Source organism: Abramis brama, assembly GCF_963993115.1.
Source record: "Abramis brama genome assembly, chromosome: 15".
Classification (NCBI taxonomy): Eukaryota; Metazoa; Chordata; class Actinopteri; order Cypriniformes; family Leuciscidae; genus Abramis; species Abramis brama.
Window position 1 is genome coordinate 13,745,346 of NC_139977.1, and position 20,104 is coordinate 13,765,449.

The following is a 20,104-nucleotide window of genomic DNA, read 5'->3' on the forward strand; positions in this document are numbered from 1 at the left end:
TCCGCATCTGGTCCAGAGCTGGTCCAGATGAGAAAAAAATGGATCCATGCCGGTATTGGCCCTTTGTGCCAAAAGACACAGGCCCGAGTCCGTTGCACATTGCGATTTTTGCTATCTGGGAAGCTTGTTTCCGCCACAGAATAATAAAAAAAAAATAATAATTGCAATTTTTTTTCTCACAATTCAGATTTTATTTTCAGAGATATAAACTCACAATTGCGAGGTTTATATCTCACAATTGTGAGAAAAAAAGTCCGAATTGCAATTATCTTTTAAAATGTTTTATTCTGTGGTGGAAACAAGCTTCCTTAGTAATCAGCCAGAGGTAAGTGTCTAAAAGTAATGTCCATATAGCAGTTTTAATTCAGTTAGAACACAAGCCATTTGTGAAATTTGAAATGTGTATTTTCATTTCAGCCTTATAGTATATAGTAATGTATAAAAATTACATAAAAACTTGATTAAACACATGTACAGTATATTTATGTGAAGGTATATCCCATATATGATCATGTGACTGTATGATGGTATACAATATATATATATATATATATATAAAAAATCAGATGAAAAAAAAAACATTTCTTGTTTTTTTACATAAATTGTGCCAAAAACAAAATGTTAATGTGCGTTCAAAAATGACCATAGAGCTTGTATAATCGCATCACATTAGAAGAAAAAAGCACCACCACAACATAATTTTTAGCGCAATTTTCCACCGGACAAAATTGCGTTAACTCATGATTTCTGTTCTGTCTGAGCGCACCAATCTTGCACTTCTATCTACTCCTCAACCAGACCACCTAGAGACTTCGGGTTTTTGGCATTATGTTAAGGAAGGTCTAATCTCGGGAACGCACAAAAAAAATCCAGGAAAAGATTTACTATCTCTTAGTGTTGTGATCCCATGAGGTCAGAAAATTGCGCTAAAACACTCAACGAGTTTTTATTACTTGTTTTCTTATATATAGACATACTTGGCTCTTTGTCTAAACTAAGTAATGAGTTTATACACTGTAAAAAATTTCTAACCCTCCCAAATCAAAAATTTCAAGTGACCGATAACATCTAAATTTTTCAATTGGCCCAAGTGAAATTCTTGTTGCAATAGTCTGTTAACATTGGCTCAATGAGAAATAATACGTCAGACTAATTGAAAAACTTAGATGTTATCGGTCACTTGAAATTTTTGACTTGGGGATGTATTTTTTTTTTTACAGTGTATTACACTACTCAGATATTCACATTGTTAGCATATAAAATGTGTCAAGTACAACTGAGTGCTCACAAACAATATAAACTCAAAGGAAAAGCAAGGAAAATATTTTAGGCTTACTGCCAGAGATAATACAGAAACAATAACGTGTTTTAAAGTGGACTTTGTTTCCTAGCATTATTATTATGATTGATGACAGCTGTTTGTAGAAATGAGTGTGTTCACAGTCTGGTGTCGTCCTGTGTTAGAAACTTGGCCTGTTTGAGTAGTTGCATTATGGCAATCTGAGAATCTCCACATTTCTTCGGTATTCACCTTCTGTCTTTACTCTCTAAGGACCATTTGTGTGTTGCAGCGTCCAGTTGAGTTGCTAACCATCTGTTTGGCATCTTTCATTTCTTGGGAACTTTCACTTTTGATCTGGTTGTTCATTTTCTCATTCTGTTTCTGGGTTGATTTTATCTTACGTAGCACCATAAAAGACAGGAAGAAACAGACGAAGCCACCGAATATAAAGAATATCTGGAGTCCCAGGAATCTGTGAACCAAAAAGTATTAACAATTGTAACTTTACCTTGCTAAAAAGCCTAAGTTGATGTGATGATATATTAACCGAATAAGGCTGGTCTAGTTTAATGGTATTAGAGGGGTTTGGGGCACAAACTGGGCAGGCAGATAGACAATTAGACAGATAGACCAGCACAAACCAGTTAAAACCAACAAAGCTGTTTTTTTAAAGTATGATATATATATATATATATATATATATATATATATAAGCCATACTAATAACTACAGTATCAGGCTTATTACTTTTCATAGCAGTGTAATTGTAAATTTTACCTGTGTCTGAAAAGGTCTAAATCGTAGTACTGACATGATGTTGTCTTATTGCATTTCTTTCCCCAACTAATGCATGCGGTATCGATTGCGCTGCCATACAACACTGGTGCTGGGAGAAATGCTGTCAGGAAATAAAAGTGAATTGTTAATATATACTTGCAATTAATATAACAGTATATAATAAATAATCAAAATATAATCACTGTGACAATCTTTACCATACACACATTCATGACTAAAAAACTAAAATATTGTCTTAACACACCTCTTCCAGTTAATGATATAATGGCTGTTGAGTTATTCGGCTACACTTTTTTTTAAAGATATCACTGCAACTTTCACAATACTGGGAAAACTTGTTATATAAACAAAGACAGATAACACTAAGCTAAACAGGGCAGGTCTGAATATGCCCATAAAAAATGTATGTCGAAAAACATCACTTTTTATGTTATCATAGTAGATAGTGTGTGTGCAGTCCAGACTTAAACCTGTATTAACTTCATAAGCACAATGGCTTAACACACTTGTGAACTGCTGCACCAAGGCTCTGATTACTACTTGTTGCTTTTGTTCACTTAAACTCTCAAAGCCTCTTAATAGGTTTTGGCCGTAACAAAAAATATGACATGTCCGTTCTGCATGATTGACTTTTCTTGCTTACCGAGTACTCTAAACAGCATGAATTGAATTCCCAAGGCAAAAGACTTGTCTTCTGGAGTCACAGTCCTGAACAAAAGCCAACAAACCATATTTAGTCAAAACATCAGTTAATAACACTTTATTTCAATAGTCCACTTTAGAAATTCTCTTTACTTTGCAACTACAGTACATGTCAACTTGCAGTCATTATAATTAGTAGTCAGTATTAGTAGACTGTCTGCTTAATATCTGCCAACACTTTATTTTGATGGTCCCCCAATGGACATTCACAAGTTCACACTTACAAATAAGTCAGATAAAATAAAAGGTATATGTATTTGGCATGCTGTCCGAGGAGAGGGCTCTGATCTCGGTATTTGGCCCGAACCCAGAGTACTCCCCCCGAATATCCTGGCTGTGGTAGTAGCTTCCTCCCATGCGGATAGACGTGGTAATTGCTGATGACAAGTTGATTGGATAGATTATTTGAACAAGCTCCTCCCGAACTTTGTTAATAAAACATCATTTATATTGACTATAAGCAACTTTGCTAGTACATACATTTATTCTACTAAGAATTACAAAAACCCTCCATACAGATTGCAATTTAGCATTGTAAGACTAATCGTCATTGAGTCCTTTGATCTCCAAGATTTACTAACAGCTTGCGCCAGTGCAAACCCTCTTTTTGCAGTAAAAAATTACTGTCAGGATTTACTAAAGACATGTAGTGAAAAATTAGCATTGAAAAGGCGTCGGCAGGGTTATTTTTGCGGCTGACTTTATCGCATATGCAGTTTTCCTTCAATTTACTGGTATTTGCGCCATTATTTACCACCCAAAAAAAGCATGTCTTAAACCAGACGCTAATTTGTGCTGCTCTTGGTAGATTGCGTTGTTCATTGTGGAAATTATTCGGCTGCATCTGTGTTCTTTAATTTGTGGGTTGTTAGTAGATTCCACTCCCATCTGTGCTTTTTTGGAATTGCGCTCCCACGCTAGTTTGCCCTGTTTAGTAAATATGGCCGCAATATCTGAGTGGGACTAAACAGTGTTTGAACAAAAACATCTGGGTCTAACCTCTAGAGTGGTTACAGAATCCCTCAAATAATCTGCGATGTAAAACCAGGGTGCTGGCTGACGGAGTCCCTGGACAAGGCAAATGGCCTTTTTACAAAAAGACACAGTAATAATTCCTAATGGCTGTACACCTCTTTAACTCTCATGTTCCTTAACCTAGGCCCTAGGCCCAAAGCCCAGATAGGTTAATCTTCTAGACAGGCGGTATGATATAGTCATGCGTCGGAATCTGCCCTTTCCTTTGACTCCCTACTTCAAACTTCTCTAGATGGGTTCTAGGTTGGGGGAGCTGTTGTAATTTTCCCAAACCTAACCTAACAGTCTACTAATACTCTAAAGAGAGTTAGTTGACATACCAATTAATGAGAGTAAGTTGACGGGAGTAAGTTGACATGTAGTTGCAAGTTACTTATAGTTAGTAGAATGTCTAAAGTGGACTACTGAATTAAAGTGTAACCCATGTAAAGTGTAACAGCCTGAAGTCTGTTATTACGCTGATGGCAGTTTTTTGTGATGTTGGCAGGGCCTGCACAGGCAGGTTTTTCACTATGCTAGAATGATACTATGACGTATTATAGCTGAAGGGCAGAGGTGCATGATAAATGAGCAATGTATCTGCCTTTAAAAAAACACATTAGTCACTGCAGAGATAAGAAGGTCAAACAGAGTTTTGATAAAGTGCTCGCAACTTCATTTTCACTGAAAAGATTCTGTATTTTAGAAACTGACACTATTCTTAGTTTTTTTTGCAATAAAAAAAAAGACTTCAGTTAATGTGAATTGCAATTTTGATTTCATGCATAATTCTTGCACTAAAGGAAAGAATGTTTATAAATTGCAGTTAATGGAGTTCATTGCTCTAATAGAATTTCAGTAAAAGCATTACTAGCTTTATCAAATAAAACATTTTTAGTATGCTGTAGCCTGTAGGTAGCAACTACGCAAGTATTGCACTACAACAAGCTACAACCTGTTAAGCGAGTTCACCTCGTCACTCTTCCTTTCAAACAAAACATGTGCCACCATGTATGTTGCAATTCATTTTTAAAGTAGCAACATTAATTCCATTAATGTTCTTCACATAAATGTATTTTTATTTGTTTTTCTAAATTTAAATGACATGACATTATCACTCACTACACCTAAAACCACCTGTCTTAAGACCATATTGCAATACTTCATGAAGAGTATCAATATAAAACATATTATACTTAAACATACATATAAAACATTATAAAACATATCAGTACAATGCTATAACCTAACAATTTTGGAAAGTCAGACCTGACTCTCATATTTTAAATAATTTTAAGTAAATGTCCTTATATTTTTTGTAACACACCATTGATATGTCAACAAAAATGTTTTGGATTTTTAGACATTTTTTCTCACTATGTCTTTGTCAGATATTGATGATGCATATAGGTTAATCCTATTTTTCAACCCTTTTTTTATAATCATAAAGATTCTCCTCTTTTTCAAATAAGCAAATATTTCAACATAAAGTGATGCTAGATGTTAACTTTCAATACAGATCATATTTACATGCTTTACACTGAAAATAAAGGGAAATACCTGAGGATCATCATAAAGGATGTAGTATGTGAAAGTGAAGCCACAAAGCATGTGATGGAGGACAGGATCATGAAGGGAATTAGGCGATTAATACAACTATTTTCACATGGTCCTGGCGACGCAAAGCCTGGAGGACCAGTTGATGCCACACATCCACAATCTGCGTAGTTCTGTGGGAGATATTAGAAGATTCAATGTCAGATACTGAAAAGTGAAATTTAGTAGTTTTACTAGGTTACTGATGCCATTGATTTAGAACTATTGTAACCATTGCTGTTATTCTCATATTTGCAGGGAACTTTGGAACAAAGTTAGTTAGTAAAGTCATAAAGTAATAAACAAGCAGCTTTGTTTCTGCTGCATTATAAATGTGACACAGATGTTAAACAGATATCAACCTATAAATCCAGCAATACTATCAAAGGAGGTTTGCCGTAAAACATTTATCTAAAGCTTGTGAGTTATCAGGTGGAAACTTTGTTTGTTTTGAGAGCAACTAAAAGGAGAAAGTATGCAGGAAGTGTTTGGGCTTTTTCATTCTATTTAAAAAAATATGTCATGAAACTCTTTGCCACACACACTCTTAAGTAAACATTTTACAGATTGAAAATGTCCAACAATTTGATCCAAACATGATATTTTTGAGACACAGAGGTAGATTGTTTAAGGATTCTTCTGTGTTTTCCAAAAGCAAAACACCTAAATAGTCTAATGGCGTGTACGCTAATATTAGTCTCTGTTTTGTCCCGAGGTTTACCGCAGTCTGCCGGATCCAGGCCGTATCCAGATCTGATGAAGGACCTGCACCTGGACACGACGACAACACAGTCCTGAAGTGTCAACTAGTCTCTCCCCTGTGAAGGCCTCCTTCCCTTCCCTTTACCTCTGTACAGATAAAACGTTGTCGGGATAATTCCGGTTCACGTGGCTACGCGGAAGTGATTAAAAATTCTGTAATATAAATTTTAAGGCCAGACAAGTAGTTTGTTGAGGGTTGGTTTGTAAAGAAGGACTACACGCCTGCGCACATATATATTCAAACACGCATACCTATAGACTTGTCAGGTTTGGCATAGACGAAGCAGACAGAATGGTAAGTTAAATGCTTTAATTTGCAGAAAGGATCGGTACAGCGAAACAGGTGAGTAAACAGTAAGTTGAATTTCAGATGATAGCTTAACTGAAGTGTAACCAAGTCTCTCTCTCTCTTTCTCTTACTTTTTTATTAATCCCCATAAATCATCAGCAGTGTCTCCCAACGACCTGTTTTCAGAATGCTGTTTTAGTGACGTCACTAAGTACAGGCCCTGCCCACGAGTGTTGACAGACACTGCCGTTTCAACATAGACCCGCCCTGATCGAGTTCACAGCTGCTGCACTGACGAGAATGTCTCCCAAGCGTTGTAGGTGTTGTGTGGCTGGATGTATTAATCCACATAGCTCTCTCCATTTACTCCCGAAATCTGAGGCAGCCGCTGAAGACGAGGTGGAATTATTTTGTTTTCAAAGAAAATGCTCCCTCAACTTTATTAAACTCATCAGTATATGTTTGATCATCATTCGGACCTGGTCCGAAACAGCAGACTTGTAGGCTATTAATAATGGATACATACAAGCAGATGACAAATACGTTATAAGTTATAACCGTAATTAAACTACTAAACTATACCTGTTCCATCTCTATACAGCACTCTGACTCTGTAGGCATTATTGTCCGACTCGAAATGAACACCGTTACTGAGAGTTTCTGATATTACCATCATTCCGTGAGATGAAATTGTCCTGAGAGACTGAGCGCGAGCTCATGAAGCTCCGCCCCCTGTGCCGTCCAGCAGCAGCTTATTTGCATTTAAAGGGCACACACTAAAACAGTGCGTTTTTCTGAGCCCCAAAAAACGACAATTTAAACATGCTGTAAAAAATGATCTGTTGAGTATTTTGAGCTAAAACTTCACATATACACTCTGGGGACATCAGAGACTTATTTTACATCTTGTGAAAAGGGGCATAATACGGGACCTTTAAGGGTTTTCTGTTAGAACGGTGTTATGTTAGCGGTCCCTAAGTTAATAACTAATGATTGTTGCGACGGAAGTGAATCAATCAAAACTAACTTTAGCTGGACAATACCTTTATTCTAGAGCTGCTTTAAAGCCAAAACAATCTCTGTTACTTTAATTTCCTATTATCACTGTAAATCTACTTTGAAACAATCTATATTGTTAAAAGCGCTATAAAAATGAAGGTGACTTGACTTGACTAATGACCATCCTATTATGATATGGACACATATTCCTACATAAACACTGTCCCTTTTTCTGGCTGCTACCATGTTATTTTTATTGTGGATCTATTTTCTCAGTGGGCAGAAGCTGTTACTCAACTTGTATAGAGGTTGCTGATCATGTTTTCGGAAGGCTGAGACAGTTATTTCCCCACTGTGTTGTTTATAGTAATGTATCTGCATCCTCATCACTGCAGTCTGCCGGCGTGTTCTACATTCACTTCCAACAGAGTTGTCGGTATGCACTTAAAACAAGTAATGGTCTTGGTACATTGAGCAATTGGTTGGTTTAACCTGTCTAAATGTTTAAAGTGTTGTAGGTCTGGGAATGTTTTTTGTGTGTGTGTATACTGGATTACAGACTGATGCTACAATCATTGACTGATGCTACAATCATTTTGGTTGATGAATATTATATAATATTCATCTCAATGACAAAAAGTGTTCCAATCTACCTTTTCTTTTATGGTTTTGTGACATATGTTTTTTGATCTAATATATAGGAAACCTCCTGTATGGCATCAACTTCAGATACATTCACTCCTACGTTTTACACATCATTCTTTTTGAACATTTAAAACCATTAAATAGTTCCTCCTAATTCTTAACCCTTATTTTGGTTGTAATTCACTCCCATAATGACATATGTGGTCCTGTCAGTGGCATTTATAATGTGTTTCAAAGAAGAAGAAAAAACATACAGGTTTGTAACAAAATAAGTGTAAATATAAATGACGACAGAATGTTCTTTTTTGGGGATCATGTTAAACCTCCATTGGGTTCAGTAATTTATTTCACTTCCTTAAATAAGTTCAGGCCATGCACTGTTTTTTCAGAGCTCCTGCTATCAGCCCCCCTTTTGTGCTATTAAGAAAGTACCACGCAGTTCCAGTAATGGAAGTAAAAACAACTTACCAAAACTTTAGTTGTATTGTATTGTTGATATACTATCTTACATCCTGCATGACAGGGAGAGCGAAACTCCACTCCGTTTGAGCCACACACGGGATTGAAGGCTTCTTCAGAACAGGAACATGCATTGCTGCACTGCTCAGAGTCAAATCTGGAAATATAATAATATAATGGATTTAACAGGGTGCCTTGCCACAGGATGTTAAGCATTTGAAGAGCATTAACATTTGCACATGAAGAAACAAAAATACTGCTGTAAATCCATTAAGGAATGTATGAGAAAGTGACAGAGCAGATTTCAGCCTGCAGTGCAGAACTCTGTAATGGAAAACAGCTGTCAGAGGGTTTACACATATAAAGATGCTGAAGTCATGGTATTTAAACAGGAATCACAGGGCTTAATCACTTAGACTTTGGCAACCGCTAATCAGATATCTTATCTATTTGTTCATAAATGTATGCAATAAGAAAATGTAGAGGAAAACTCTATTGCTCAATAGTTTTCTACTTAATTCGTAGCTAGGGTTCTATCACATTTGACTAAAGTATCAACCTTGTCTAATAAATATTTACTATGTTTCCTTAGGAGAAATAAAAACAGAAATAGACCATTGTTGGCAATATATAGTAAGCGTACAGAGCTATAATATGAATGCTGAAGGCATAGCATAGCAGACTGTGGGGTCAGATTCATATTTGGCCAAAATTGAGTTATGGCATAATAGCACTAAAAAATGCATAATATTTAAAGCATGTAAGGACCAAACACAACTCACACATTGATTCCAGAAATGTTTTGTGGGCAGCCAATGAAGAGAAGAGGAATTGCAAACATAAAGCTAACTAAAACTGCTACCGTACACATCGCTGCTGAGGACCTGACATTCAGACCCAACTTGCGTAGTATAACCCCTCCAGCCATTATGCCTAACATGGCTGAAGGAATATTTATGCCACCTGTGAAAGAAAAAAGAAAAAACTGAAAAAAAAAATGTATAAAACATTTTATTTATAAAAGTTTTTCTTTTAAAATATTAAAATATATTTATGTGGCATGCACGTAAGGGAGTAATATTTGTTAATGTTTTTCTCTATTTAATGCTTCAGGGTTGACTGAGAGTTTAGGTGGGTCCCTCCCTGGTATGGTACAGTATTGAAAAACCCTGCACTAAGATACAATACATTCCATTATTAATCCCATTGAACAATAAATAGTGAAAGATGTTACTCTCAGACAAAAAGTTTCAATCTTCCCTTGCTTATTTCCCTGGACTTTGCCTTTGAATCAGAATTTGTTAGAGTGACATACTGTATTGTGTGTGGATTAGTAGCAGTAAAGATTTTGAATGAGTATTTTGTACCTTTGAACAATACAAAATGCTTTCACTGGCCTCAAACACACACCACATATTGATATATGGTTTTGGGTGGAGCAAAATATTTTTTCTTGCGTGAACACCTTAAAAAAAGGCGTGCTTAATTTCTTTCAATAACTTACCCATCATAATATTAGAAAAGGAGGCAGTTTGTGCAAACTGCTTCTCTACGAATTTGCCCATGAAAGTGGCAAGTCCCGCAACCATGGCAGCAAGATTCACCTGAGCCAACACTACCAACAAATAAATTGGGTTCCGCAGAGTCCTCCTGATGATTTTGGGGAAGCCTGAGGAAAGATAAGAGACACCAAACTATTTGAAAGAATCTACATTCTACATTAAAGCACAAAAAGAACATCCATGAAGACAAGAACATTATATTTTGGTAGATTAATGAAACAGCATGGTTTCATAAAAACAGTATCCAAGGATCTTTAATATTTTGATAAGTCAGTGGTTGTGAGTTGGCTGTTTTAGAACCCATATTTTACATTGGACATCAAGTGAAGTCAGCATAATTTATCCTACAGTATTCTCATTAAAAATCAAACACTAAAATTACAGTATTAATATTACCAGGAAAGTTATTTTCAGACATATTACACAAGTTCCAAAAGATTGTAGAGTTTGATTGGACGCACAACTTTTAACAACAAAACATATGGAACAATTTTTTTTTGTGCAGCCCACCCATTGAGAACAAATGTGATACGTTCATGATATACAATTGTTACAGGAACAGAACATTTGAATTATTAATTTGTAGTTGAGGTTTCACTTGATGGTCTCTTTAACACATTCTGTTGACTATAAGTAACGTTACACCTACATGTCTACTAACTCTCATTAGAGTGTCAGTAGAGTATTAGTACTGTAGACTGGTAGGGTTAGAATAAGTTGACATGTACTCCCAAAGTTACTTACAGTCAGTATAATGTCTGTAATGGGACCATCACAATAAAAATTTAGCAGATATTAAGCAGACAGTCAACTAATGCTCTAATGAGAGTTAGTTGACGTGTAGTTGCAAAGTTACTTATCAACAGAATGTTCAAAAGGGACCATCAAAATAAAGTGTTACAGTAGTTGAGACAACTAAGTCATTATTTGGCTTCTGACATCTGGTTCTGAGTAAGTAGGTCAAAGTGCGTAGCATAAAGTTTCTTTGCTTCACTTAGCGTGTTCTAAAGTAGGCCATAAACCTGCATCTTACTCACTAATCACTTAGAATCCAGTTTGACCAGATACTGAATATGATGAGATTTTGTGGGTGAGTTTGTGGAATTATCTCTGAACTGGCTGTTAAAACAATGCAGACAGCATGCAAATAAACAACATTACCAGCAAGCGCAAATTAATTTCCCCAGGTTGATTTTTGTTATTTGAACCTGGAAGTACTTAATTTGTGACTAATAAAATCGCTGACAGGTAAAATGGCAAACACACTTTTTAGGAACTCAGTGAGAGAAACCTCTTCCATCGTGTCAGTTCCAGGCTTCTTGTCTTCCATAATTTTCTCTGTTGATGGCTCTGCAGGAGTTTCTTCGATTTCCTGAGGAGATTGAAATCTAAATTTGTTTGTGAAATACCAACTGATATGATCAAGACTGTAGTGAAAAACTCTGGAATATGAAGTAGCGATGCACATACTGCAAACTGGTTTACACCAGCAAACCATCTTAACCTGTTTAAGATTTTATGAAGCCTGTTTATCAATATTTTAAAATTTGAGGTTTTGCTTCCAATATTAGAACATGCTCATTTACAGAGTTCAGAAAAAGAGCATTTAGTGCAAGAACATTCCTGTTGAACACACACTTTGTGTTTTATGTGAGGTTAGCATGTTGCGCAAGAGGGGCAAGAACAGGCTGAGACAAGCTCCTTTTGTACTCAAGTTTCTTTCCTTGTTTGTAGTTTTTTTTTTATATACACATGTTTTGTGAGACCCTAGTCGGCTTCAGGAACAAAGCCAGAATCTTAAATTACAGCAGAAACACTCACATTCATCTGCTTTATATCAGAATTTACAAAATAATTTCCAGAATCAAAAAGACCAAAGATGGGATTTGTGATATACATCACCTCTCTGGATATCTTCTTAGGGAAAAACAGATATGGCAAAGAAGTCAGGAGAAGGAGGGTGGCAGCTATCAAGAATCCCAACCACCAAGCTCCAACCCATCTGGGGTCATCATTTTTTATGTCAAGTATTTTATCTGAAAAGTGGAAATAACAGCTGATTCATCATAGATTTCCCACATACGAGAGACATGAAGCCAAACTTACTATGATACATCAAGCAACGCTGCTAAAGATGTTTAATCTTGATATCAAACTTTCTTTTTAAAATCAGTATAGCTTGTCAAAAGGCACTTGTCTAAACATGTTTAGTACAGTTGCTAAAGTATTTAATTATAATGACATCTCATGCCGTTTAAGCGCAGTAAAATGTGTAAATGTGACTTTACATTTATGAAAGTGTAGACATGGCATATTAGACTCACCTGAAGAAATCTTCCCAACATCAACAAAGAAACGAAGGAGGACAGATGACATCAAGTAGCCAAATGCCGGCCCAATCACAGTAACTGCGAAAAGTATGCCTGTAAAAAAATATAAAGTTGGATTATTTCTTGAATGAACTACTGTATTTTGGGAATTGATGATTAAACAAAACTCAATATTTAATCAAACCAAGGTAGAAGGGTGAACTCCTCTTTTCTGCATAATCATCTATGTAGGAAATCCCAAAAGGTTGTATGGGGACACCGCCAATGCCCAGCAGTAACTGGCCCAGTAGAAATATTGGATACACTACAGTGTCAGTCTTGTTTGTATAGCATTTCTGATTAGATTCTTCGTCAGGGGAAATGTTCTGTGATTGGCAAAGACCCGAGCTGTTGTCTTTGGTGTCTGTACAACAAATACAAATAGGTTAAATACAATCAGTTATTAAGTACATCCACTTGTTAACTACAAAAATGGCTAATTTAAAAGAAAAATGTTTACTCACTGCTATTAAAGCCTGTGTACTCGTACTCTCCACCAATGAAGTGAGGTAGTGCAATAAGGAACACCCCCATGCTAGCGATCATTGCTCCGATTCCAATACATCTCGGCCGATGTACGCGACTCCCAAAGAAACTCACAAACACGATGAGAACCGTGTTCCCCACCTTTGCTTAAAAACAACAAAACTTACATTGCATGATCTGATATAATAGTTCAAAATTATAGTTATAATATTAGTCTTTGCAGATGCAGTACCATTTCATATTTAGACATATTAAGGCCTGAACTTGTAACTTTAAAAACGAAATAATTGCTAACCAGGTGCTAACAGATGTCAGAAACAACTTGAAAAGAAGGTATTTGCCTTCAGGCCATTCATCGTGATATCGTGTTAGCACCATTGAAATATAACATTTTATCCTTGCCTCATTGAAGGCTGCTAGTAGTCCTGACATCTGACTGGAAAATCCATATCGTCTCTCAATAGTGGTTATGGAGCCCTTCAGATAACCAGACACCAGGAGCTGAGCAAGCTGTAGCATCCCATGACACAGTACAAAAAACTGACACACAAAGAAAAAAAGTGATAAAAATGTAAATTCCTTTGGTATGCATTCTGTAAATATGCATTGTAAAAATAAATCCAAAAACAGCACAAACATTTCAGAGTCACTAAGCAAAGTATCAATATAGTTTTTTGGCTATGTTAGTGTCGTTATTTATTGCAAAGGTGTTTTGTTTTAATCTTTGAATTGGTTTTACATGTTCAAGTCAAGTCAAAGTCAAGCTGTCTCCTTGCAAAGTCAAGTTGTGTATGTTCAAGTTCATAAGATTTTTAGCTATTTAATAATCATCACTCTGATTGTTGAACAGCTATTTCAGAGCATTTGGTAATGGGATAAACATAAGAAGAAGAAAAAAAAGAACAATATAAGGATGTGCAGTGAATATAAGGAAATTAATATTGTCCAGGCCAAATCTATGGAGACTAGTAAAGTCAGGAAACTTAACTCAGCTACGCCTCTAATTAAATAGCGCATTGTAAAAAGAAGCTTCCATTGCTACATCTAACATTTCCAATATCTAATACTGCTGAAATTCTTACAGTGTTTACATTGTTTTTAAAACACTTCCAGAAACAAACTACCGAACCTGTAGACTGGCAAATCACATCACAGAGCAGGTAGATGCCCAGCGTCATGTTAAATTAATTGATTGTCACCAGTGTTGGGGGTAATGCATCACAAGGTAGCATGAGTTACTTAATCAGATTACTTTTTTCAAGTAACTAGTAAAGTAAAACACTACTTAAATAACAAACAAGAGATCCGAGTTACTTTTTCAAATAGTAACACAAGTTACTTTGTTTTTCCATTTATTGACTGACACCTCTCTTGTCCCCATTTTGAAAGAAATCGAGAGCAAGTGCAGAGGCGATGTGTGAGCTGTGTGAACATGATTCTTATTGTAGTTCTTGACTGAATGTGAGCATTTACTCATTTCACTTGCACAAAATGTTTCAGTATTTCTAAAATGAATAAAAACAGTGAAACGCAAACTCAGAATATAATTAAATATGTTAAATAACACATATATACACGTATACATACACACACACACACATACATATATACATATATATACATATATATATATATACAGTATATACACACATATATATATATATATATATATATATGTGTGTATATACTGTATATATATATATATATATATATATATATATATGTGTATATACTATATATATATATATATATATATATATATATATATATATATATATATATATATACACAAGTATTTGCTGCTGACCTTCAGTGATCCAATTCAACCATATTAATAAGCACAAATAATTTTAGATAAACATCACATTTGTGCATTCACAATGCACAATTTAGAACCATTTTAAACAGTACATCGAGACCCTGTGTCATCTTCTCAGTTCTCGCGCATGCGTCGTGACGCTTTCGTGAACTCACTCAGAGGCCCACACAGAAGAAAATTAATAGTTTAATAAAGTCGTTATTTTGGGGATTTTTTGCGCACAAAAAGTATTCTAGTTGCTTGATAAACTTAAGGTTGAGCCACTGTAGTCACTTGGACTATTTTAACAATGTCTTTACTAACTTTTCTGGGCTGGCAGATGAAATTACCTAGCAGCCTATGAAGAAGTGAGCCAGCTCTCAGATTTCATCAAAAATATCTTAATTTGTGTTCCGAAGATGAACGAAAGTCTTACGGGGTTGGAACAACATGAGGGTGAGTAACTACTGACAGGATCTGAACTATCCCTTTAAATCATATTGGTCTGGTTAATATTATCTTTTCCTAAGGTGGGGCAAGTTGTGTCACTGGACACCTTTATTTTAGAAGTCATATTTGTATGTAATTAGGGATATTTACATTTTGAATCTTACCTTGATATTGTTAAAGAGACCCACTGATCTGCGACGTCTCTGTGTCTCGATAGCTGTCATTTCGTGTTTTTACAAGATACAACACATTCTGGAGAAATAAAATCATAACTATTAAAGGTATATTTTGCCAAAAACAAATATGGATTTCTTTACAACTTGATTTTTTATCTCTCATTTTAATCTAGAAATGCGGAAAGTTACAATCAGTTACAAGTTGTTTTCTGCAAGCTATTTAAAATGAACAGGAAATGCTTGTGTTCTTAAGCTAACTTGGTTACATGTAGTTGATGCTGATTTTTTTATGTTTCAGGCAGCTGCTCACAAGAAAGCAGCCGTTTCGTCCCCCGTTTTTTTTCTTAGGAACTTGGTGAGCAGAACTTCATATGATGTCACTGTTGCGCAAGACTTAGGCTACTCCAAGGGGGTCTTGGCAGTTAGTGCTTTGTGCTGGTTTTGATTTAGCACTTTCAATTCACTTTCAATTCAGCTCCAGAATAGTAGTATTGAGGAGAATGTGCCTAATATCATCCATACATGTTATATTACATTATACACATTATTGAGTATACTCAGGATAAGAATATATGAACTGAGATTAATTGATTAAATTTAAAGAATACATTCATTTCTACTGTAAGTATAAAAACAAATATCTATAGCAAAATAATATATATTTAATTTATATCCTAAACATTTCTGTCCACATCTTGATAAGTCTGACTAAGAGTTGTCCTTTACTGCCCAGAGTTCATGAATTAATGAAAGTGTACTTACAGCTTGCTGAGACTGAAGAGCTGGAGATATAGTCTAGCTACTTTCACTTTAGAACCTTAAGTGGGCTACAAGAAGTTGCTGAGCTGGGCGGGCTTTCAAGATTGTGAAATCTCAAAAAGCATTTGGACGTGATTTCATGTGAAGTGTAAAAAAAAGGTGAAAGAAAGAAAGAAAGAAAGAAAGAAAGAAAGAAAGAAAGAAAGAAATGAATGAATGAACAAATAATGACAAGACAAACCTCTCAAACGAGCATCGAATCATTGATTGATCACTGACGATTGTTAACCGACAACATGCGGTAGCTAGTCGTTCTGTCCTTATTCCAAACTTTTTTCTTGAATTTCCTAACATAACCAGCAGATGGAGACAAAGTACAGTTTTAAAACCAAACTCACTTTTATGAAATCGCCACATTTACAACAAAATACCAAATAAAAAATATATACCTGTTCGATTTTAGATCAACAGTGGCCTGGATTTTCTTCTGATATTGGTGGAAATTCTGGATTCTTAATTTGTTCCTAAAAATATGAAAGACAAGACAATTGGTAATACAAGACCAGTTTTAAAATGGCATGATTACAGAAAAGTCTTTCAGGAGCTATATTACTTCTAAAGGCATCTATTAGAATGCTGCATTTTGTTTTATTTTTCAATTCAAGGTATTGCCATACATTATTTTTCTAGCTATCTAGAACTAGGATTTAGGCCTACATGTTATTTTATCATGTTCATCACAAATAAAAAATAAAAATAAAAAATAGAATATAAAGATGAACTTTACTATACCAGTTATTCAACTGTATTCATGTTTTATATATACAGGGTTATATAACGTTACTTGCTTTCTCTCTTTTTTTAGTTGCATGGTATTATGTAACCAAAGAACATGGGGGCAAGGACAGAAATTAACCAGGGAAGTGACCAAATAGGTACGCATATTGAAATTGTGGTGGCAGAAAAATGCCATCTTATTTGATATGCATTTCATAAAATTCTGTTAGTGCTATTTGTTTAGTGCATCTACAGGTACACTGGAACTGTCCCAAATGGCACCCTAAACACTCACGGTCTTCACTTGAGTCCGCACTTTCGTGACATAATGCTAATTTGACTGTCGGGCAAGTTCTTCGGAGTTCGCTTCAGTGCGGGCTCGGAAAAAGTGAGCATCGAGGGCGCATATCACCGCAAAGAGGGTGCTCGCAATCACCCTTCTGAAACTTAAAATGAGAAGTGACAGGCTTGGCTGAAGCCCCCCTAAAAAGGGCCAAGTGACGCCTATGTGACGAGCTGCTCAAAGCACAACGCATGATGATATACATGGCAATCAAAACCATATGCAGAGATTAAAGTTGATTCAGACACTTACTCTTAATTTTTCGCTGACACACCAGCTGCCCGTACCCGGTACGTACGTTTTAACAGCTAGTGAAATGATATCGAAGAACCATAGCAAATAACACATTCTTAACGTACCAGAGAAATGGTACAGCCCAATGTGGAGTGAGGGTTTGAAAATCGTATTTCATTAGATTATTTCCTGAATTGTTGGTATGTGATGGTAATACTGCATTTAAATACAATTTTGGATAGGCTAACATTATATATATATATATATATATATGTTTTTTTTTTTTTTTCAGTCGTAGTAGCCTACCCCCCAAACAATTTTTTTCATCCCTTTTGGGAGGGTCCAAGTCTCATCTAGGGGGGTCGGACAAATCAGGGGAGCCAACTCGTCACCACACATTATACATTTTCCAAATGTTTAATATTATGTCCTCCTAGCTCATGGAAATGTCTGTCTTGACGTTTAATACTTGATTTATCTTCATTAATCCGTCATTTCAACTGTCGTGATTATTTTCCAATATAAATCTTTTGTCAAGGACATTTTAGCATGGATCACATTGCGAGTAGTAGCCTACAGGTGATACAATATTTAATTTTGGTTAAAAAAAAAATGTAATACAATTTTTTCAAATTCTGGCACGCTCAGGAAACAATATTGAATTATTGCGATATTGAAATTTATCATTTAATGATTCATCAGATTATAGTAAATGTCAATGTTTATGAATAATTATTTATAATATTTCTATTGCATATCCTTTCAACATTTCAGCTGAATATCAATTGTTCACTACCTGTCTAGCGATTGTGTTTATGTTGACATAATAAATAAAGGTTTGTTTTTTTAAATCTTCTAGTGCGTGTCATTATATATTGAGTTGGCTCGTGTGTTTATGTTTTACGAATCGGGAATGTGACGTCATTCATTTCCGGTAAGGGAGCATAGTGAGCATAGTGAGCATCGATGCTCCCTGGTTTTTGTGGTGCAATGTGGGATTTTTCAGGGAGTGAACATTCCAGTGCACTGAAAGAATATTGCGATTGAGACAGCTCTTAAAATGGCCAACTCCCTGATCAGTGCCCTGACCACTGAACTAAGAGTGAGATGCACCAGTCCAGATGTTATGATGTTTCCTACGCAGTATGGAACTTTTGTCTCTCTGTCGCCATCTGTGGTTGAAACATTGCAAGTGGCTTGGAGGATTTAAAAAAATTAAAAAAAATTAAATTTGGAACAAATCTTTCACAGTGCACCTTTAAATAACTGGCTTGTATGTGACGTACTAAAGCCTAAACAAATTATTAAAATATTATTTTAAATATTATTAATGTTATCTTTATTATTTATTTATACAATATGTGTATTTATGTTGAGCTTCTCACAATAATATAGTTCCACATGTACATAATGATTATGAAAACCCGTAAACGTAAACCCTACCACTAAACCTAAACCTACCCATCACAGAAAACTTTCTGCATTTTGACATTTGGAAAAATATATGTGTATCTCATTAAGTATAATTTATAAGCTGTTTTCCTCAAGGGGATCAAAATATGTTGGGGATATACTATCTTTGTGGGGACATTTGGTCCACACGATGTATAGGTTTACCATGACCATTTTTTAAACCCAACTTTTACAACATAACCCTTCTTGCACATTATCAATATGATGCAACACTTGAGGATGGTTGTATAGCACCAGAAAGCATCAACACCTGCCAAGGCAACTGTGATCAATGGAAACTGTGAAATAAACATAAACATGCCAAAGGTCAATGTAAAACTTCAATATATAATGTGTTCGTTATTTTCAAGAAAAAATAAAATAATCAAAAACAAAACATTACTGCTACTCCACTCCTGACTAGACTTGTACACTGTAAAAAGATGGATGCAAATGTTACTGGGAGCTGGATGACAGGAAGTTAACATGTTTACAGTATTATTACAGTATTTTCATGTATTTGTACTGAGTTTAGCTTCGTTTATACTTGAACAAAATATATTTTCTACCTGTAAGATAACACACTCATGTACTTTTATTTTTGAGTCTATTCACTTTAATTATTGTTTGAATCATTCAGATCCCTTAATAGTCTCACTTTATATTATGTGTCTTTAACTTTACCTTTAACTAACATTTAAATTAATAATATGATACAATTGCACTTATTGTGTACATACATGTTTTACATTGTACTTATATTTAAAAAAATAAATAAAAACTAAACACCTGCATAGTTACAGCTGTAATTAATTTCTGTAATTAAGGTGATGTGTTATGACAGCTGATTTCCCCATTGCCTTTCTAAGAGTCATGTTGTAAACAATGTTTGTTGATACAAAGTAATTGGAGCACCTTCAGGACTATAGTTGCATCACCCCGAACCAATTGTTATTGTCCACATTACACAGTATATTGTTGAAACAGATGAAGATTATGTCTTAATTAGACAATAGTTGTATTGAATCCACAGAGGGGCAATGCAACTGTTGCATTTCCATTAATGAGTTCTAAAATAGTTTGCTTTTAAGGGACATATTGAAATGTCAAATAATAATGAATCCTCTGGGAGCTAATTGACAAGCCAATAAA

At 35.2% G+C, this 20,104-nt stretch overlaps 1 protein-coding gene across 3 annotated transcripts; it reads right to left on the reverse strand.

Moving 5' to 3' along the window:
- Positions 1–340: 340 nt before the first annotated feature.
- slco2b1 (solute carrier organic anion transporter family, member 2B1) lies at positions 341–17,623 on the reverse strand. Of its 3 annotated transcripts, none has more exons than XM_084136795.1 (17): positions 17,519–17,623; positions 16,596–16,670; positions 16,150–16,259; positions 15,376–15,463; positions 13,366–13,503; positions 12,942–13,104; positions 12,623–12,841; positions 12,433–12,531; positions 12,011–12,144; positions 11,375–11,480; positions 10,051–10,215; positions 9,329–9,509; positions 8,556–8,703; positions 5,357–5,526; positions 2,724–2,788; positions 2,060–2,180; positions 341–1,754 (listed from the first exon to the last, which is right to left on the reverse strand). In XM_084136795.1, exons 4-17 carry the CDS (start codon positions 15,433–15,435, stop codon positions 1,541–1,543), a joined length of 1,983 nt encoding a protein of 660 aa, XP_083992921.1. In that variant the 5' UTR covers positions 15,436–15,463; positions 16,150–16,259; positions 16,596–16,670; positions 17,519–17,623; the 3' UTR covers positions 341–1,540. The 3 variants fall into 3 exon arrangements, with proteins under 3 accessions (XP_083992921.1, XP_083992922.1, XP_083992920.1); XM_084136796.1 differs by lacking the exon at positions 16,150–16,259 and adding an exon at positions 16,388–16,493; XM_084136794.1 differs by lacking the exons at positions 16,596–16,670; positions 17,519–17,623 and having other exon boundaries at positions 16,150–16,473.
- Positions 17,624–20,104: the final 2,481 nt, after the last annotated feature.